Source organism: Vicugna pacos, chromosome 9, assembly GCF_048564905.1.
Source record: "Vicugna pacos chromosome 9, VicPac4, whole genome shotgun sequence".
In the NCBI taxonomy this organism is placed as follows: domain Eukaryota; kingdom Metazoa; phylum Chordata; class Mammalia; order Artiodactyla; family Camelidae; genus Vicugna; species Vicugna pacos.
The window spans coordinates 12,461,331-12,482,308 of NC_132995.1; the positions used below are offsets into that span (position 1 = coordinate 12,461,331).

Sequence of the window (20,978 nt, forward strand, 5' to 3'; positions counted from 1 at the left end):
CCAGTGGTATCCCCTCCAAGCCACTCTTTTCCCACATTTTCTTGACCAGTGGGAAGAGAAACGTAAGATGGGACTTGCCTGGTCCTCTGGTCTGCTAGCCCAGAGTCTTTTGGGGGTGAATGATTGAATTGCTGCCCTGTATGTCCTTCCTGGGTGACACTCAGGTATTATATCTGACTGGGTTCCCAACAGCACAGAGGCCAGTGGGCCACTATCTTCTACAGCAGACGATGAGATCTTGCTTTTGCTTCCTTTTCTTAGGAGAACTACGATGACCCGCACAAAACCCCTGCCTCCCCAGTTGTCCACATCAGGGGCCTGATTGACGGTGTGGTGGAAGCTGACCTTGTGGAGGCCTTGCAGGAATTTGGACCCATCAGGTATTCAGCTTAGAGGTCAGGGGTTGGGTGTTCAACTTCTTGGTGTCCTATGTGTCACTGGATTTCTTGTTGGAAGTGATTTGGCCATTTCGGTCTGGGATCCTTTAGCTAGGTCCTGGGGCTCCTCTACTCCTAGGGTTAGCCATCGTACTTTGGGTCGGTTACAGGAAGTTCTGTGGTTTTTTTTCCTCCTTCCTTTCTTTCTCTGCCCTGTAGTTTTGAGTATTTGACATACACTGGGTAAAGAGAATACAGTAGTGGACACAACTACCCTGACTCCTCTCAGACAGTTGCCTGCTCAGAGTGGTCAGCACTGTGATAGGGGAACCCAGGAGTCTTGGGGAGGCTATGACTCAGGTGAGGGCTTGGAGAGGAAGGCTTCCCAAAGAAGGTGAGGTCAAAGCTGCACACACCTCTTTTGCCTGTTGTGCTACTTACGGCAAGGGGTGTTCAGGTCAGGAAACCATGCTAGGGCACAGAGAAGTCCAGAGGCCAGAGAAGGGTCAGCTCACAGAAGACTGAGGCTGCCCTCTGACTCTTGTTTTCATCACCCTGAGAAGACTGCAATCTTTGTTCTCTCTGCCAGCTATGTGGTGGTAATGCCTAAAAAGAGACAAGCATTGGTGGAGTTTGAAGATGTGTTGGGGGCTTGCAACGCTGTGAACTACGCAGCTGACAACCAGATCTACATTGCCGGCCACCCAGCTTTTGTCAATTACTCTACCAGCCAGAAGATCTCCCGCCCCGGGGACTCTGATGACTCCCGGAGCGTCAACAGTGTACTTCTCTTTACCATCCTGAACCCCATCTATTCCATTACAACGGTGCGTGCCAATGGGTATTTGGGTTCTTCTATGAAATCCCCTCCTTCCTTTTTTCCCTGAGCCAGTCTGACCTGCAAGTGCTCCTTCATCTTGTCCGTCTTTGCTTTCACAGGATGTTCTTTACACTATCTGTAATCCTTGTGGCCCTGTTCAGAGAATTGTCATTTTCCGGAAGAATGGAGTCCAGGCCATGGTGGAATATCCTTTGCTGGGAAGTGAGTTTTATTTGGGGTGGGGTGTCACAGGGTTCAGCCGGGTCCATACTTTGAACCAGCATGTGTCTGTTGAATGCCTGCCACATGCCGGGTGTCTTCATAGAGCCCATGGCATGATGGGAAGGATGGTTAATAAACAGCTAATCAAACGTAAACAGTTGACTCTTGAACAAGGTGGATTTGAATTTCATGGGTCCATTTAACACGTGGATTTCACTTTCTAAATGTGTAGTATAGTGCTATACCATCTGTGGTTGTTTGAATACTTGGATTTTTCAACTGCACAGAGGGTTGGCACCCCTAATAAACATGCGCACATGTAGCACCTTGTGTTCAAGGGTCAACTGTGGTGTGAAAGTGCAGAGTTTAAAGTGAAGGGAAAGAACGGCACTTGGAGATACGGGGGGGTAGTTTACAGGGGATCTGGGACCATCTCTGAGGAGGTGATACTCTGTTTCCATGAGAAAGTAGGGACATATTCAGGCTGAGGAACCCGCCTCTGCAAAGGTAAGGTCCTTAGATGAGCAGGATCTTAGTGTTGGAGAAGGCAGACATCCTGACAACTGAAGAGTAGTTGACTAGGGGAGAGGTTTAAGATGTTGGGAGGGATTGGTAGAGCGTCCTGGATGTGGGGTGAAGCTTGGGTCAGAGTGCAGTGGGAAGCCACTGGTGGATTATTGGGGCAGGAGTATAATCTTGTTGACATCTCAGTTCAGGCTTACACAGCATGAGAGAGAGAGGATCGGGCTAAAGGAGAAGGTGCCTGCCACCCCTGTGCTGGTGGCAGTGGGAGTACAGGTCAGGGGGGATCTCTGGCCAGTGCCTGCTCACCCAGGGCAGCACTCCAGCTGTCTCCATAGGAGTGGCTGTGGTCAGTGAACTAATCCTGGAGCCCACCTGAAACAGTTTTTGGGTGCTACCTTTCCACCCTCATTCCTCTCTGGGACAACTTGGAAGCTCTTTGCAGAGAGCTTTTGGAATAAGACTTTCCTTAACTTTACTCACATTTGACTCTGTGCAGAGTGCTCAGCGGGCCAAGGCCTCGCTCAATGGGGCTGACATCTACTCGGGCTGTTGCACTCTGAAGATCGAATATGCGAAGGTGGGTCTGGGAAATGGCTGCCTCTTGTCAGCTTCCCAGGGGAGCCTAGGGCCTGGCTGATCTCAAGCTTTGTCTTGTCCCTGCAGCCTACACGCTTGAACGTGTTCAAGAACGATCAGGATACTTGGGACTATACAAACCCCAACCTCAGTGGACAAGGTAATCCTGACGGCCACTTTGTTCTAAACACACCCACCCGCCTTGCCTTCACTTGACTAGTGCACTTCATAGACCTGGGATCAGGGTTATGTAATGCCATTGGGCTCCCTGTGGACATGGGAGGGCCTTGGGGTCAGCTCTTGGAAAAGACACTCCAGTGGGAGAGGGTGAATGAGGGGCCTCAGTAGGTCCCAGCTGCTGCTTGTGGCCCCCTTTGCGGCCGAGGGTGCACCATCAAGGCAGAGGTCTGGGCAGGGTGGGGAGCCGGGCCTCACTGAGCACAGGGCGTGGCGATGGCTTCTAAACCAGTAGCAGCTCCCAGAAGGGTTTTGCTGCTTCCCTTCTAGGAGCCTGCTTAGGGTCACTGACTCTCCGTTCTCACTGGGCCAGGTGTGGTCCGTTTGCTCTCCACTATTGAGAGGGGCTGCTTGTTTGCGGGGACAGGTTGGGGAGGTGATGAGGGCTCCCGGGCCCTTGCAGCAGAGCCTTTGAGCAAGCTGACCTTGTGGAGGTGAGACACCCTGGATTGCGACAGGGCGGACAAGCCTCACCTCACTTGTAGAGGGGATGCATCATCTCTGCAGGGGGCCCAAACGGACAGCCCTCTTCCTAGAACCTGTCAAGAATGGTTTGCCTTGGATAGGAGGGAGAGGTGGAGGATTGCCTTTGAAAAACAGCGGCACCCCCTCAGCAAGACCGTCCATCTCTGTTTCTGTCTTGGTCTGATACGTCGGACTAGGCCATGGGCTGAGGGAGGAGGCTGGTTGATGACATCTCACAGGCCCTGGGAAGCCAGAGGCCTCTCGTTCCTAGGCAGGCCTGTCTTGCTCACCCTTGCAGCTGGGAAGCAGTGGGCAGGGTGGGCTAGACTCTTACCCAGGACCCTCAAAATGGGCGCTGTGGGGCTGGCTGCCCCCTCCAGAGGTCAGAGGCAAATTGGTGACCAGTGAATGTACCAGAGCGGGCAATGGCATTACATGACTGCTAACAGAAACATGGCAACCAACCATTTCTTCTCCAAGGAACATAAATAGAAGATGTGCAGACCGGCAGGGGCTAGTGCAGGGGCTGGCTATGCATTGGTTTTGATGCCTCTCAGCTTTGGCCGCCCCCGGGCTGGGGGTCAAAAAACGAGAGCTGATGAGGTGACCTGGAGTGAGGGCGGTGCTTCGCCACCCCCTTGGGAACCAGACTTCAGCGGCTCTGCCTCTGCACATTGGTCACCAACACACAGGGTAGAAACCACTAGCTCTTCCTGGAGAGAACAGAACATGCAGCCTCCACCACGTCCCCAGAAACAGCCGCAGACTTGAGCTCACTACATCAAGAACACCACACCGCGCTCCAAGGAACAACTACAAGCACAGAGACAGAGACAGACAGAGACAAAGAGAGAAAGAGACGCAACATGGCAGCAGACACTGCTTTCTTATTAAACATTAAAAAAAAAAGTCAAAATCCAAGCAAACTTGAACCCGAAAATGTACACAGAAGTAGGAAACACAGAGAACAGAGCTCTCCCAGCCAGCCAGCGGCGCTCTTTTCGGAGAACGTTTCATAGACTGAAGTAGATTCCATGGGCCTCCAAGACAATAGGATCCTCTCCATTCCTCGCCATGTGGGTTTGGTTTTTTTGTTCTTTGTTTTTAAGTCCTTTGCTTTGGGGAGGGCCTTTTTTTTTTCTGTTTTGATATTTTTATTTTTTCTGCAGTCACCGGCTGCCAACATAATCTGCACCAACTGGAGATCAGAAACCAAAAAAAAAAAAACCAAAACAAAACCACAGCAACAACAACAACAAAATCAAAAAACCAAAACAGACCTAAAACCAGACAGCCAAACAGCTCAGAGGTACACAGTTACCGGCTGGCGGGTAACTGGGCGCGCTCCCAAGGCCAAAAGCGCGGGCATAGTGGGGCCACTGGCACACCTCATAACCAGGAGACACGCACACGGAGCGCTACACAGCCAGAAGCACCGCACTGCAGCACACAATGTGAGGAGGTGACAACACGGAGGGACACTACCCACTGCATACATGTTTATTTTCCACTTTTCTGATATCTTCTGAGGACAGAACATCTGTGAGCCATTTTGATTTAATCAAAGCATTGACTTTTAAAGCAATTAAAAAAAAAAGTTGTAGCGGATGTGTACCGTGACTTGTATTTATGACTGTAAAACCATGTGATGCAGGGTCGCAGTGTATGTTTGATGGGACGCCATCTTTCAGAACTGTGCTAACTCACTGTTGAAGCGTCCAATGGTAAGAGAAAATACAGATTTGTTTTTTGTGACAAATGGACATTGTACTCTGTACTTCTGCTGTAAGTAGCCCTTTTCCATCTTTGTAATGACTGTTGAAAAACAAAACCCAGGCCGGGTGGCAGGAAAGGGCATTGTTCCTGAGCCCTGAGTTTTGGAGTCAGCCAGGCCTGGGTTCAAATCTCGGCTCAGCCGCTAACTTGCTCTGTGACCTTGGGCCAAAGTGTCTTTTAACGGCTCAGTTAAAAGTTAACTGTTCAGTTTTCTTATCTGTAAAACGGGGTGAAATAGTACCTACCTCATAGGGTTGTTGTGAGGAATTTTAAGAACCGGTGATGTCTGTCTGTAAAGTGCTTAGCACAGTGTCTGCCACTCAAGTGCTAAGTTAATGGTAGTGATTTCTGCACTGCAGCTGGGGTCGGGGCGGGGGTGGATCTGCGCCATTGTCCGGGTCTGAGAATGTTGATGCCTTGTACATGACTGCTCATTTGAACGGATTCTGATGTTGCCCTGTTTGTCCTCTCCTACAGTCCCTCTCCTCGGGTTGGACGTCTGGGTGGAGGGTGATTGGGACCGGGACTGAGAAAGAAGAGACCTAGAGAGTAGGGCCTAGACTTCCTAGAACCTTGGGGCTTCGTGGACCCAGTTTTATCTTTCTGCCCTTCCCGAGGTCACTTTCTGCCTGTTAAATCCTCTCCTTTCATTGGGAGTTATTTTAGAAAGCTGTCCCTGGTCCCCATATCATCTTCCATAGTAGTTGCAAGTTGCCCAAAGCGCCCAAGAGCTGGGATTCCTGCCAGAGCCTAGGCAAGGTGAGAGGCCCAGAATCAGGCCTCATCCTTCAGAGAACAGAAAGCAGCCTGTTTGGAATGGGTGGGGGGAGACCAGGAAATTCCAGCCTTGAAGCTTGGGCTTCATGCCCACCCTGGGTCTGGCCACAGGAAGGAGGCCCCAGCAGCCCTCGTGAGGAAGGAAGGGCCAGTTCCTGGGCTTGCAGGAGTTGAGGGACATTGAGGTTAGCTTCTAGTCAGGAGGGAGAGAGATGTCCCTTTTTCCAGGCTAGGCTCTAACTATATTCTCTGTCTACAGGTGACCCTGGCAGCAACCCTAACAAACGCCAGAGGCAGCCCCCTCTCCTGGGAGATCACCCCGCAGAATATGGTGAGGGCAGGGGGTTCCCCTCCGTGGACTCCCGTGGCTCATGTGCCCCTGCCCGCCGTCCGACGCGCAAATTCTCACCCGTCCTCCCTCTCTTTCCTTCCCACCCCCCAGGAGGGCCCCACGGTGGGTACCACAGCCATTACCATGATGAGGGCTACGGGCCCCCCCCACCTCACTACGAAGGGAGAAGGATGGGCCCACCAGTGGGGGGTCACCGCCGGGGCCCAAGTCGCTACGGCCCCCAGTATGGGCACCCCCCACCCCCTCCCCCACCACCCGAGTATGGCCCCCACGCCGACAGCCCTGTGCTCATGGTCTATGGCTTGGATCAATCTAAGATGAACTGTGACCGGGTCTTCAATGTCTTCTGCTTATATGGCAATGTGGAGAAGGTGAGCTGCCGCTAGGTCCACTGCTTTCCTTGTAGACCTGGCAGGCCCAGGGGACGCCTTGACCTTCTGGCCCCCAGTGAGCCAGGATGGGAAAGGAGCCTCTTTAGGAGCAGGCTGGTCAAGAGAGGGTAACTTGCTTAATTAGATGACTGGCTGCAGACAGATTTTGTTTGGTCTTCACTGTATGTGTGGTTGTTTGATTTGTTTTTTAAATTTTCCGTGTTTAAGAGCCAAGACTATCACATAGGTACTGATACTGAACATAAGCATTATGACTTATAAAATTTACCCATCTTAGTAAAATATGTGTAAGGGTTTTTTCTGGAACACTTGCATTGATTTGGCAACACTGGGCCTTCCTGCCTTGCTTGGGGATGGGGCTGCCTGGTGATTGTCCACCTCAGACTGGGTGATTCTTGCTTCTGTCATACCCATCTGGATCCTGGAAGCCTTTGAGTTTGCAGCCCCTGGCTTGGCTCAATAATAGTAGCAGCTTGTACATGTCAGGGGTTCTTCCTCTGCCAGACACTGTTAAAAGCACTTTACATGTTGTAAATTGTTTAATTATTGGAAGAATCCTTGAGATAAGCAGGGGAAATGAAAGCATGGTGGGGAGCAGGTAACTCTGCCAGGCTCGCATGCCTTTATGTGGAAGCAGGACTCAGAGTTACATCAGAGCCGACACTCCTTTTTAATATTTTTATAACAACCCATGTGATCGTGACTCAGAATCTGTACATATGTCTGTAACAGACATTGATAGAAATAGCTGCTTTTATCCCCCACTATACCTGCTTTTCTGTTGTGCTTCATTAAATGACCCTCTCGTAGATAATGTCTTAGTTAGGAAAGCAGTACCTCATCTCTGCTGCCCGACGTGGGCTGAGCACTTGCTGTGAGCCATGCAAGCTTCTCTTTTCTCCTGATTCCCTGTTCAGAAGTGAGGACATGGAAACCTAGATGCAGAGCAGGAGTTCACTTGCTTTTAACTCACTTAGAAGGGGCAGGAGGAGAGGTCTCTGGCAGCTGGGCAGTGATACTGACCACGGCTGCTCTCCTCAAGGTGAAATTCATGAAAAGCAAGCCAGGGGCCGCCATGGTGGAGATGGCTGACGGCTATGCTGTGGACCGGGCCATCACCCACCTCAACAACAACTTCATGTTTGGGCAGAGGCTGAATGTCTGGTAGGTGCCCGGTCTCTGTGGGCTCGGGTGGGTTGGAGAGGGACTGAGGAGAGAAGGCGAGGGGAAGGGGGCCCACTTAGGACAGGTTTCAGCAGAGGAGCACAGTGCAGCCAGGTGCTTGTCCAGGCTGGTGTTGGGTGTGGTGGGTGTGCTCCCTGGTGCTTTTCTGAAGCAGTGGGAGAAAGTGTCAGTCTGTCCTCAGCTGTGGAGCAGATGCTCCCCTCCCCGAGGCCTATCAAGAGAGGAAGCCACCATGGTGTGGGGGACAGCTGGAGGTCTGATGGAGGGCTCCCCTTCCCTCCTACAGTGTCTCCAAGCAACCAGCCATCATGCCCGGTCAGTCATACGGGCTAGAAGACGGGTCCTCCAGTTACAAAGACTTCAGTGAATCGAGGAACAACCGGTTCTCCACTCCAGAGCAGGCAGCCAAGAACCGCATCCAGCACCCTAGCAACGTGCTGCACTTCTTCAACGCCCCTCTGGAGGTGACTGAAGAGAATTTCTTCGAGGTAAGTGCCATGGAGTCCCTCCCTCAGCACAGCCATCTGAGGAAGCCATTCAGTTTAGTTTGTAAGAAATAGTTATTGAGTGTCTGCTCTGCTGGCCCTGAGCTGGGTGCTAGGGACACAGCAGGGATCGAGACAGGCTCAGAATGGCCCCGCGCTTCTAGCAGCAGTGGCATTTGCCATGCAGCCTGCATTTTTGACAAGCTAGGATGGCTGCTCATTTGTTGTGGAAGATTTCCTCCTCTCTGTCTTGGTGATAGAATGGTAATTGGAGTCCAGTCTCAAAGCATCAGTGCTGTCAAGCCCTCTTGTGCCTAGATAACATCAGAAGGGAGGGTCCTGTTAAGGTGCTATTGGAGGGAACCAGGGCAGCCTGGGGGTAGGGAGGAAGTCTGACTGCAGAGTTGGACTTTGGGCCTTAGTCTGACCTGAGATGTTGCTCCTGGGTTCAGTAAACATTTACCCAGGGCCAACACAGCTCCCAAATAACAGCTGAAGAAATGTAAAAAGCAGTTTCCTGGGTTTTGACAATATAATAGTTACAAGTGATGCTTCTCAACCTTCTGGGGGGTCACAGGGACACCTTAGAGTGTGTGATAAAAGTTTACAAACTGTCCAGAAAAACCCACTCAGTTGTAGTCTGCATTCCGCCATGCGGCACTCATTCATTGTCTGTGTTGCAGATCTGCGATGAGCTGGGAGTGAAGCGGCCATCTTCTGTGAAAGTGTTCACAGGCAAAAGTGAGCAGTCAGCTTCCCTGCCCTCCTCCCCTATTCCTGAATTATAGATGGGCGGCTCCCTGATTCCTGCCCAGATCAATCTAAAACCTTTGTTTTCCCATCAGGTGAGCGCAGCTCTTCTGGGCTGCTGGAGTGGGAGTCCAAGAGCGATGCCCTGGAGACTCTGGGCTTCCTGAACCATTACCAGATGAAAAACCCAAGTGAGTATCTGTGTGTCCTGCGGTCACCCCCGTTGTGGCCTGATAGGTTGGCTTGCTTTAAGCTAGAGCCATCCTTCCTGCCATCAAGATAGGGCCCCAGAGGTTTTCTCATTGTAGCTGACACAGGCAGGTGGGACCTGGTCGCCAGGAGAGCAGCCTGATGTTTGTTCCCCATGGGAGGGCCAGGCTGGCTGCTTGTACCACCCACTCTGCCAGCTTGGGAGTTGCTCAGGCTTGTTCTCCCGGGAGCTGACATTCTCTGTGCGTCAGAGGCCGGCTCACATAGTACCCAGGAAGGGGGCTGTACTAGCCAGCAGGTAACACTTGCCCACCCAGTTCCTGGGCAGGCCTAAATGGGATCCTCCGGGGGGACCAGAGGAAGAGAAGGAGAAAAGCCTTGTGTATTTGCCTTGGTTTTGAATCTCGAAACAAAACTGGCAGTGACCAGTTACCCCCTTGCAATTGAACTGCGGAAAAACGGAGCTGGGCAAAACCAGAGGAACTGGGTGGGGGGAACCTCCAGTGAGGGGCCCAATCACACCTCTCTCCTCTTTTGCAGATGGGCCATACCCTTACACCCTGAAGTTGTGTTTCTCCACCGCTCAGCACGCCTCCTAATTAGGTGCCTATGAAGAGTCCCATCTGAGCAGGAAAACATTTTATTTCCTTTATGCTGTTTTTTTCCCTTTTTTTTTTTTTTTTTGCAAATGTTCCTGTATTCCTTTTTTTAATGCTAGGTTAGTAGAAGCTTAACCATAATGGAAATCCTGGAAGTCTGAAGGGGGAGGGGAAGGGGAACTGGCATCTCCCAAGATTAACCTTCACTTTTTAAAAATTACTGTACATGTGATTTTTTTTTCCTGTTCATATATTTGTGCTGCCCATGTACTCTTGGCACATTTCAATAAAATTGTTTGGAAAATAAATAGCACTTTCTGGGATTCCAGGGTGTGTCTGCTTCCCTCCCACTCAGTCTTCTGAAGAGAGGCAGGCAGGCCAGGACACCATGGCAGACCTAGCCCTGAGAGGAGCAGGGTGGGCCAGGGGCTGCCTACTAGGAATGATGCTAGGAATTAAGCAGTCCTAAGGAAAATCTGTGGAGAGTCACTTTTTGAAAGTAAATAATGTTTAAACAGTGTTGAAAAATAAAAAAATTCAAGAGATCAAAGAAAAAAGAGTGCCTTAATCTTCCAAAGTAAATAACCTGCCTTTCTAAGGTTGGAAAAATCTCAGGTAAAAATGAATGAGTGTGTATATGTCCATGAATGACTGAAAAATTGTGCTGAACACTGGAATTTGACACAACATTGTAAAATGATTATAAATCAATAAAAAAAAGTTTAAATAAAATAAAACCAAAAAAAAAAAAATCTCCCCAGTACCTTCAAAACAAATTCTGGTGACTCCCCCCACCCCTATAAGGGAAGTTCTATCTGGATTGTGTGTTTTTTAACAAAATGCTTTGTACTGTATGAGGTCTATCATATCATACAGGGCAACCTCTTTATCTTTACTTCGAATATCTCCTGTGGATGTGTCATAATTTACTTGGTTCTGAAGGTAATTTCCAATTATTTGCCTGCTGCAAACAGTACTACTGGTGCATATCTTGATAGAAATGTGTTAGCCAGCTTCCCTGATTACTGATGTGGGGGTAAATTACTAGCAGTGGAATTGCTGGATTAAAGGATATAGTTAATTACAGCATGATAGCTATTCCCCAGCCTTGGAAGATGGGAACTTCTGTGGTTGGAGCTGGGTGTGGGCAGAACAACATCCTGGTAGGGAACCTGCCTTAAGGATCTTGACTCACTGGAGGGAAGAGAGCCTGCAGAGAGAAGTTAAAAAGTCTGGTGCCTTGTGTATGTGTGCTTTGAAAAAACAAAAAAAAACACCTTGAGAATTCCCTATGAAGTTTCCAAACATTAACCACTCTACTAAAGTCAAAGGCATTTATCAGATGAAACTGCTTAAGGGGACGCTGCAGACAACCTCTGGACAAGAAGAAACTAGTCACCTTACAGCCATAAACTTAAATCTACTAGGATTTGTTTTAAAGTTAAGGGGTGAAAAGTTAATTACTCTCCTCGGTCTCCCAGCATCCAGTTTTCATCCTTTGAGTTATGAGTCTCCTTCCAGAAACTATGCATATCCAGTACTCTGTACATAGAGCAATCTACAGCCCTTTTGCACCAACCAAATTTAATGTTTTACGTCTTTAATTTTTTTTTCATATCTTGGTACCTACACAGTGGTTTCAAGAGTTTCCCATTGTGTAGATAACCGGTTCTCTGTTGAGTCACTGATTCTGTTTTCCAAAAGAGCCTACCCATCTGACACATTAAGAAGGCAAGGTATTCATTCCCTACAATCCCAGTGCTTGAACATTTCCCTAAAGAGCATACTTAAGCAGTTCTACAGCACTATTTACACCCTTGGGCTAACTGGCTTTTTCTAAAGTGATTTTGTTTTTGAAAAATTATTTTAAGAACGTGCAAGGGACACAAATACTCCTGAAGCTCACACACCTTGAACTAGGCTTATGCTCCCCAGTAGTTTCCTTCTTCGTACAAGGGAAAATAGTGTGACCCCGCGGTGGTGTGAGGATTCAGATTATACCGTGAGTGCTTAGTTTTATTTAGCCAGTCTATATTTTCACTCCCTTACATGGATAAACTTCGTAACTAGTTTTCTTTTTAGTTAATACGGTGCAAGTGCTTGATTACAAACTTGCAGGGCTGCAGTTATTCTGCCAATATGCCCTTGGATACTCGGCTAGATCCAACTTCTCCACCATTTTAAAACGGCTATGGTGAACGCTGTACAGGAATGTTCAACAGTGGATTAGGCCATGTTCCCACTCGGCGAAAGGGCCCTTGTGCACTGAAGTTACTGCCACGCCCTGCGAAACAGGAAGGCTATTTCCGGTTGCCCTTAGTAAAGATGGTGGGAATCGGGATGTCACCGCTGTCGGGCTAAAGCTACAATGCCCTCATCTAACATGGCGGTCTTTGGTGCCCGCCCCCTTAGCTTCTTCTGTTCCGGTTACTGGTAACGAACGACTCGCGATGGAGGCAGCGATGGTGGCACCTCGGAGATTCCGCGACCTGCTGACCCGGCGTGAGTCACCTCTTGACCTCCGGGGGGTTGCTGGAGCTGTCGTGCTGTCAAAGCGACCGCAGGACGGGGCAGGGTTCGATCCCTACTTAACTCGGGGTTCTATGTGCTCCCATCCAAAGTGTCTTACAGTCAGGTCGCTGATGGCTCAGTGTCCCCAATCCGCGGTCAGGCCCACGATCACAGGTCTGAAGTGGTCCTCATACTGAGGCCACTGATAAGCACACACTAATCTTAAAGTCTGTATCTCCCTAAACCGAGCCCTGTAACAGGCCTTTTACCCAGTGTAGTGTAACTGACGTGAGATGTGTACTCTCTGCTTTTGAAGGTGTTGTGCCCCCAATCTGGGGTCATCAAAGCGTCTTCCTTTGTCTCCCCAGGATTGACAGGCCTTAACCGCCTGGGTCTCAGCCCTAGCCTTCGTCTCATGGGCTCCTCTGCACAAGATGAGGCCTCCAGAGCAGCTCTCAATGAAGCCCTAGACCACAGCTATGAGTCCCTTCGGGTGACTGCTCCCCAGAAACACATTCTGCATGTGCAATTAAACCGGCCAGAGAAGAGAAATGCCATGAACAAGGCTTTCTGGAGGTCTGGCCTGCAGATCCTGGAGGCCTGAGTGCCAGAGGAGGCAGGGGTTGAGGGATTGGGCAGGGTTGGACCTGAGGGCAGAAGATTCCTACCCCAGACACAGCCCTTCCCCCCTTTTCCCTCCATAGGGAGATGGTGGTTTGTTTCAACAAGATTGTGGACGACGATGACTGTCGGGCCGTGGTGATCTCTGGCGCAGGAAAAATGTTCACTGCAGGTACCAGATGCTGTCCACACCTGTTACCGGATGGAGGGACCCCTAAATTAGGAAGCCCACCAAAGTGTGGGTTCTTGCCGCTGGCTGTGGAAGAATTTGCACAGCAGAGGCAGAGGGACGAAGTGAACAGCTGCTTTATTGATCAGAAGGGGAAATGGAAGGAAGGTGCTCTAGCAGGGAGAAGGTAAAAAAAAGCACTTGAGCAAAGAAGGAGCGCTCGAGTGAGGAGCAAGGAGCAGGGAGCTGTCAGCCAAGATGTGCAGTAGACATACCTCCAGCCTGGGTGGTGGTCACGTGGATTTTTATGGGAGGCTTCTGCCATCATGTCCTTCTTTCAGGTGTGATGGAGCCAATCAGTCCTTGTATGGGCTTTTTCAGTTGTTGTCATGGCAATCGTCAACTGTTATGGCACTGGTGGGTGTGTCATTTAGCATTCTAATATATTACAATAAATGTATTTAATGAGGCTCCAGGTCCACTGGAAGTCAGATCCTCCACCATCTTGGACTGGGTGGGTTCTAACCAGTTCTTGTTTCTTCTCTGTAGCTGCCTCCTGAGACTTAGATAAGAGTAATTGGTTTCTATTCTAGGGAGGGGCAGGGGTATGATCCTGGGGGGCTATAGCCTTGGTAACAAAAGGAAAGTTGCTTTTAATCAGAATGCATGCAATCTAGTGTACCCAGTCTTCCCCTCTCCAAAAACCATCTCCAAAAGTTCTGTTCAGCCATGAAACTTTTAAAGGGAAATGAAGGAATAATCTTAGTTAATCGTTGAGATAGGTGGTCAGAATCATTGACAGCCCCCATTGCCTGCAGGCTTGTCCTAATCAACTGCTTCAGCCTGCTCTTCTGACTCAGGGAGGCCTGAGAGACTTCAGCTTTTCTATAAACAAGAGTGAGGGCGGGCACAGGGTCCTACTCCCCTTCACAGGCACCTCTGCCAGTCTCCCCTGCTCCTGGGATTAGAGCGATGCTTCGTACTTAGGATTTTAAGCAGCTTCTAACTTCCACTTTAATCATTTTCAAATACAGAAATTAATCCAGCAGAACATGACAGGATGATGGGCTCTGAATTCTAGGTTTTCATCCTGAATGTATGTCCTTGTCCAAGGCCCTTAACCGCTCAGAGTCTGTTTTTTGTTTTTGGGGGTTTTTTGGTGTGTTAGTCAGGTGTGTCATAATAATCATGCTTTCATACAGTTCATTCAACACATGTGAACTGATTTCCAGTTACATCTCTGTTAGATCTTTTCATTGTCCCACAGTTCTGTTCTTCAGACTGGATACTTTCCATTGACTAGACTCATTGTCATCTTTATCCTGCTGTTAAGCCCATACAGTGATATTTTAAAATTTCAGATACCGGCACACCTTGAAGATATTGTGGGTTCAGTTCCAGAACACCGCAGTAAAGCAATTATCACAATAAAGCAAGTCCCATGAATTTTTTTTTGTTTCCCATTGCATATAAAAGTTACGTTTACACTATGCTGTAGTCTATTAAGTGTGAAATAGCATTATGTCAAAGAAAGTACATACCTTAATTTAAAAATACTTTATTGCTAAAAAAATGTTAACCATCTGACAATACAGAATGGCCACAAACCTTCCATTTGTAAAACAACAAAACAAAAACCTGCAGTGTCTGCGAAGCACAATAAAATGAGGTGTGCCTGTATTGTAGTTTTCAGTTCTCAAATTTCTGTTTGGCTCTTTTTTATATTTTCCATTTCTCTGCTGAAGTTTTATATCTTTTAATCATTTTTCTTTGTGTCATTAGAGTAGGGTTTTTTTTAAATTATTTTATTTTATTTATTTGGGGGGGGTAATTAGGTTTACTTATTTATTTTTAGAGGAGGTACTGGGGATTGAACCCAGGACCTTGTGCATGTTAAGCTTGTGTTGTACCACTTGAGCTACACCTTCCCCCCACTAGTATAGTTATAATGGCTGCTTTAAAATCTTTGTCTCAATTCCAGCATCTGGGTCACTTTGGGGTCAATCTCTGTTTATCATCTTTTCTCTTGAGATAAAAATGGGTCTCATTTTCCTGTTTCCTTGTTTTTGGAGCAACTTTGGACTGTATCCTGGATATTGGGATATGAGAGGAAGATGTGGAAACTCTGGATCCCATTATGTAATTCCAGAGTGTTGCATTTCTGTTTTAGCAGTTGGAATCAGTTTTGAAATCTTTTGCTGGGCTGCTTGGATGGTTAATGGGTCAGTGAGAGATTTGGGCAGACAGAGTTTATACACAGAATTTGGACTCCCATCTCTGGCTCTCTGCTTTCTGGAATTTTCCACTCTTACTTTCCAGCAGCTGAAATCCCCCTAGGGAGTCTGTCCTCTGATTTTTCAAGCACTTCTTCAGCCTGCCCTTGGGCTAACAGGTAACTCAAGTGGTGCTGGTCCCTTCCAGAATCTGCCAGGTGCCTTCAGCTCATTGGATCTTGTCCAATCAGAGCACATAGTTGTCATCCATAGCAGAGTCCCTACAGAAGTAAAAGGTCACATACACTGATTTCTGCATAGGGCCCAGCCAATGCTGGGGACCCAGTGGTGACTGAGAAAGCCCCCCCACTCAGTGGGGAAGACAGTAAACAATATGCTTCTTTCTGTTAACATCTTCCCATGTCTCTTGTGTTCTTTCTATGACTCTCTCTCTCCTTCATTCCTTTCTTCATTCCTTCCACACTCAGTGAGGTCACTCCAGTGCCAGCCCCCTCCCGGGGTGCCACGGACCCAGAAACAGGAAGCAGCCCCTGTTTCTGACCCCTCGCCCTCAGGAAGTGCAAATGAGGGTTCCTGGGTAGCTGTGCCAAGCCTGGGACCCTCTTTCAGCTTCCAGCTGATTGTGACTGTCTCATCCCATTTTTGACCGGAAGGCCAGAAAGAAGAGTCTCAATTTAATTAGTAGTGTCAATGATAGAATGAAACTACTAATTAAAAAAAAAAAGAACTAGCCCACATTTACCAACATATGCCGAGGGTCTGAGCACCTCACACATACTAATTAATTCTCACCACAACCCTGGGAGACAGGTTCAGTCATCATCCCTATTGGCTACGTGAGGAAACAGACCTAAAGAGAGGAAGAAACTTACCCAGTCCTCACAGCTGGGATGTTTGAACTCGGGCTGCCCGGCTGCAGAATCCTTGCTCTTCACTGCTGAGTGACTCTGACCCAGGTGTCTGGCAGCTGGTGCAAGGGATGCCTGGCCCGAGTAGCCAGCCATCTCCCACCTCTTCCACCTGCGCATGCCTTCACCTTTTTGTGGGTTCCTCATCTGAAGAAAATGGGGGTGCTGTCAGCACCCACCTCATCAGGTAGCCATGAGGATTAAACGAGTTAATACGCACAGAACATTAGTTCGGGTGAAACTTTTATTAATGGAGCTGTTATTTTTTATGATTATGAAGAACTTAATTGCGATTATGAATGACATCTAAAACCTTCAGAGGTTCATAGGGTACTAAGGGGACTTCTCTGGAATGAGTTCTGACTCTGGAAGGGGACACCCTGTACCATGGGCTGGGGCTTTCCATTCAAAGGGGTTGCAGACACCAATGTCTGCGGATCCAGGTAGGGCGGATAAACCAGAAAAGCCAGTGGGAGGAAGTGTCGCAAGTTGCCAAGCTGGGCTTGTTCTGGGAGTAAGCAGGGCTCCCAATGAGTCATCCAAGCTGCTCAGACCTGTTGTGGAAGCCAGCAGATGCCCGCAGGCTGATACAGGAGGTTCTAGTCTATGCTAAGATGGAGTATATCATAATAGTAGCTGTTGTGATGCCGTCACCTGCCAGGCACTGCTCACAGCACCTCTGGGCTCCGTGTCCTTGAGTCTTTGCAGCCCCATCAGCTCTCGGGAGGGTTTTTCAGAGCAGAAGCCCAAGATCCAGAGGATGGAGTGACCTGGCCAAGGTCACACAAGGAAGTTCCATCTTATACATATTTAACTTGCACAAATTCGGCTGTACCCTGAGTCAACACTCCTCTGGTCTCATTCATTTAAACAAACTGTGGAGGAAACAAAGCCTCAGAGAGTCAGGGGTGTGGCCAAACAGAGGAATCATTTTTCAGGTTTGATTTTTCAGCGTTGAAATGAGAATGATTAACCTCAGGAGGAAGAAAATTCTGCTCAGAACCATTCCGTAGCTCCATCTCACTCAAAGTAGAGCCAAAATCCTCCTCTTGGCCCACAAGGCCCCACAAGGGTCTGCCTCTGTCACCTCTCTAAACTTGGCTCTTCCTCCTTCCCTCCCCATCCCCCTGCTCACTCCCCTCTGGCGCCTCCTCCTTGGTCCTCACACAGACCTGGGGCGTTCCTACAGCAGGGCCTTTGAGCTGGCTGTTCCTGACATTTAGAACCCTCATCCCAGATACTCCCTACAGCTCCCTCCCTCTCATCCTTCTTTACTCAAATGTCACTTTTTCAGTGAGAGGGTCCCTGACCCCTCAGTTAATATGGCAACAGCCTTCTACTGTGTACACGCGTGCACACACACACACACACACACACGCACTCCATTCCACCTCCCTCTCTTTCAGTACTTATCACCACCTGACAGAATATAATTTCTTATTCGTTTCCCCCACAGAAGGGCAGCTCCATGGGGACAGGGATTGTCGTCTGTATTGTTCGCTTATTGAGCACCTACTGTGTACTAGGCCCTGTTAGGCACTGGGGATACAGTGATGGGCAAAAAAGGTAAAAACTGCTCCCCCCCCATGGAGCTCATATCCCAGAAAGGCACTAAATGAGATAAGTTCACAATTATGTGATAACAAGAGGGCTGTGGAGGAGATAAGGCAGAGGAAGGAGCTGGAGGGTGATGGGCTGCTATTTAGCCGGGGCGGCCAGAGCTGGCGGCGACCATTGGACTGGCCTGAACAGTGTGATGGAGTCCATCACTGGGAAGGACTGTTCTAGGCAGAGGGAGCAGTAGGCACTAAAGGCCCTGGGAAGGGAATGTGTTGTGTTGTTGGAACAGCTGTTGGAGGCCTGTGTGCCTGATGGAAATTGTGCTCCTGCAGGGCTGGTAAGGTCTTGGCAAAAGAAAACCTTGTACTTTTTTCTAAGTAAGAGGGATGGGAGGGAAGAGGAGAGGGCCCTGAGGCTGCGTGTGGGGAACAGACTGAGGGCAGAGGATGGAGCGGGGAGACTGGAAGAGGTGGTGGTAGCCAGACTAGGGGTCATGGAGAATGATTAGTGGAGGAAAGGTCAGATTTGGGATTGTCTTGAAGCAGGAGCTGCGAAAATGGCTCAATTTCTGGTCTTCCTGCCTCTGGAAACATGACCACCTTTGACACAGTTGCTCATACCAAAACCTTGACCTGCAGGCCATCTGGTACCATCTGGAAAAGCATGGCCCCAGGAGCCAGCTATGGGATTCTGGGTTTGAAATCACAGTTCCATTACTCACAAACCAGTGTGACCTTGAGCAAGTGACTTAAGCTCTGTGGGCCTCGATTTCTCCTGGGGTAAAAGGAGATAGTAACAGGACCTACCTCAGAGTCATCGTGAGGCTACAGTGAGGGATGACTCAACACCTGTCAGCTTGTTTTGACTTCACACCCCATAAGCGATCCCTCCAGAAGTCTTGTGTGAGTTGCTTTCTCCACTGGTGGTTTGCCTGGGCTCTGACCTCTAGTTGCGGCAATAGGTGGGACCTGGGAGACTAGGTGACCCTCCTCATGTCGCCCCACCAGGGATCGATCTCATGGACTTGGCTTCAGAATTCTTTAAACCGCAAAGAACTGATGTGGCCCGCACCAGCTGGCAGCTCCGTAGCCTCATCACCAGATACCAAGAGACTTTCAGTGTCATTGAGAAGGTGACTCTAGGGGGGTTGCAGGGCATCCCTCCTGCCCGCCGCTCCTGAACCAGCCTTGACCCTGCTCCTCCTGTCCCCCCTCCAGTGCCCTAAGCCAGTGATTGCTGCCATCCACGGGGGCTGCATTGGTGGAGGTGAGTCTGCTGCCACCCATCACCCATCCAGCCAATGGCTCCCAGCCTCAGATCTGTTGCTAGTTAGACTTTGCCCCAAGGTGCACCCCCATGGCCTGGGAGGAGGAGTTGGTCCTTGTGGTTAGTGTCCCTGACCTCTACCTCCCAGGCGTGGATCTCATCACTGCCTGTGACATCCGGTACTGTGCCCAGGATGCCTTCTTCCAGGTGAAGGTGAGTCACCCTCCCAAACTCCTGCTTCCTGGGGTCCTGCTTAGAGCTGGGAAATGAGTGGCAGAGCCAGGTGGGAGCAGGGGTAGAGCAGGGAAAGAGCAAGCTAAGGCAGTTGGAGGGACCCTGGAGGGCTTCATGGAAGAGTTGGTCAGAATTGAACCTTAAATAGTAACACGTGGCTATACAGGAAGTCAAGGGTGGGCCATGCAGTCCAGGTGAAGTGAGGAGTGAGTAAAGGTCTGGGGGCAGGGATGAGGCTGAGGGTGCTGCTGGGGTCAGTGCTGGAGTACAGGCGGGAGGTAGGATGGAGCTCATGGAGGGAGGCGCGTTGGGGCAGGCTTCCATCTGGAGGTAGACGTGGCTGACTTCAAATAATTGGGAGGGCAGAGGAATTGGAGGGTGGGCTCTATTCTAGACCAAAGAAACCTACATGGGCAAAAGTATGTGGATAGGAATGAAACAGGGTGTTTGGCGTGGGAAGGAGTCTCTGAGGTGGGTGTGGAGTGGGACCTCTGTAGTAAGTGTAGACTCTCTCTGGCATTAGGTTTGCATGGGGGCAATATTGGGCAGAAACCAAGCACTGACAAGATTGCTCTCCCCAGGAGGTGGACACTGGTTTGGCAGCGGATGTAGGAACCCTGCAGCGACTGCCCAGAGTCATCGGGAACCAGAGGTAGACGAGGGGATCCTGGGTGAGGGGACCGCAGAGCATCTCCAGGGCCTGGGATGACTGCAGTCCCCTGACACGCCCTGCCCTCTTGCAGCCTGGTCAACGAGCTGGCCTTCACTGCCCGCATGATGATGGCTGACGAGGCCCTGGACAGTGGGTTGGTCAGGTAAGGGCTGAGTTCTGCTCTGGATAAGAGTTCAGGGGCAGCCAGACCTGAGTGAGGCTCTCTAAATCCCCATATACGTCACTCAAGATTTCAAGTGGGCTCCTCTCTCTGGGTGGGCTACAGTCTAATGCCCTGCTCTGATTGGGCCATTTCACTGGAGTGTCTTCCGCTTGCTACTGTGATTGGCCACTTCTTCATCCATGGGAGGAAGGAGAGGGCCCTTCTCAGATGGCCCGATTCCTAATTCCTTTCATTTCCAGTCGGGTCTTCTCGGACAAGGAGGTCATGCTTGATGCAGCCTTCGCCCTGGCATCTGAGATTTCCAGCAGGAGCCCCGTGGCGGTGCAGGGCACCAAAATCAACCTGATCTACTCCCGCGACCATTCCGTGACAGACGGCCTCAACTTCATGGTGAGGCTCTTCATCCGACCAATCACAGCCCTTCTCTGATCCCAGAGCGACCAATCAGGGCACAGTGGCTCTCTGTGGCCCTTGTCTTCTGACTGGTGTGCTGCTATTTCCCTCCCATTTTCCCATTGGCCTAATTAAAATCTTCCTGCATCCATTCTATTACCCGCTGCTCTCTTTATCCAGAAATCCTGGAACATGAGCATGCTGCAAACAGAGGACATCATTAAGTCTGTTCAGGCCGCATTGCAGAAGAAGGACCTGAAGACCGTCACCTTCACCAATCTCTGAGAGGCCTCTCGTCCCAGGTCTTCACCCAGGGTCTGACCTCGTGCCGCTGTTTCCTCATTCACGGAGAGGATTAGTGAACATGGTCACCTCGCTGTTTTCTCCTCCCAGTTTATAACTTAATGATATTGATTTCCTCCCACCTTGTCTTCGCCGCACTAGCAATAAATCAATGTTAAGAACCTGGTGTCCTTATTGGAGAGGGAGGAGAGGCAG

At 49.6% G+C, this 20,978-nt stretch overlaps 2 protein-coding genes across 6 annotated transcripts in view; both read left to right on the forward strand.

Moving 5' to 3' along the window:
* Positions 1-10,061, forward strand: part of HNRNPL (heterogeneous nuclear ribonucleoprotein L) — a 14,255-nt gene extending 4,194 nt beyond the window's left edge. For 3 of the 5 annotated variants that reach the window (XM_072967122.1, XM_072967119.1, XM_072967121.1), the window contains exons 2-12: positions 262-380; positions 967-1,204; positions 1,317-1,402; positions 2,425-2,521; positions 2,608-2,680; positions 6,035-6,498; positions 7,562-7,683; positions 7,991-8,192; positions 8,873-8,930; positions 9,035-9,130; positions 9,690-10,061. In XM_072967122.1, the coding sequence (XP_072823223.1) occupies positions 980-1,204; positions 1,317-1,402; positions 2,425-2,521; positions 2,608-2,680; positions 6,035-6,498; positions 7,562-7,683; positions 7,991-8,192; positions 8,873-8,930; positions 9,035-9,130; positions 9,690-9,748 (1,482 nt within the window). In that variant the 5' untranslated portion in view covers positions 262-380; positions 967-979 and the 3' untranslated portion in view covers positions 9,749-10,061. The remainder of the gene's footprint in view (positions 1-261; positions 381-966; positions 1,205-1,316; positions 1,403-2,424; positions 2,522-2,607; positions 2,681-6,034; positions 6,499-7,561; positions 7,684-7,990; positions 8,193-8,872; positions 8,931-9,034; positions 9,131-9,689) is intronic. The other 2 variants (XM_006215052.4, XM_072967120.1) reach the window with 1 other exon arrangement.
* A 2,053-nt stretch (positions 10,062-12,114) lies between these two features.
* Positions 12,115-20,944, forward strand: ECH1 (enoyl-CoA hydratase 1). Its single transcript, XM_006215103.4, has 10 exons — positions 12,115-12,250; positions 12,628-12,835; positions 12,964-13,052; positions 18,759-18,883; positions 18,969-19,017; positions 19,166-19,230; positions 19,833-19,903; positions 19,995-20,066; positions 20,327-20,477; positions 20,661-20,944. Exons 1-10 carry the CDS (start codon positions 12,199-12,201, stop codon positions 20,763-20,765), a joined length of 987 nt encoding a protein of 328 aa, XP_006215165.1. The 5' UTR covers positions 12,115-12,198; the 3' UTR covers positions 20,766-20,944.
* The last annotated feature ends 34 nt before the right edge of the window (positions 20,945-20,978 follow it).

Bases quoted from the DNA above. Each gene is read 5' to 3' on its own strand.
- ECH1 (XM_006215103.4), top strand. From the start codon at position 12,199: ATGGAGGCAGCGATGGTGGCACCTCGGAGATTCCGCGACCTGCTGACC. The intron at 18,884-18,968 runs GTGACTCTAGGG...TCCCCCCTCCAG, and splicing joins CTTTCAGTGTCATTGAGAAG to TGCCCTAAGCCAGTGATTGC. The intron at 19,904-19,994 runs GTAGACGAGGGG...GCCCTCTTGCAG, and splicing joins AGAGTCATCGGGAACCAGAG to CCTGGTCAACGAGCTGGCCT.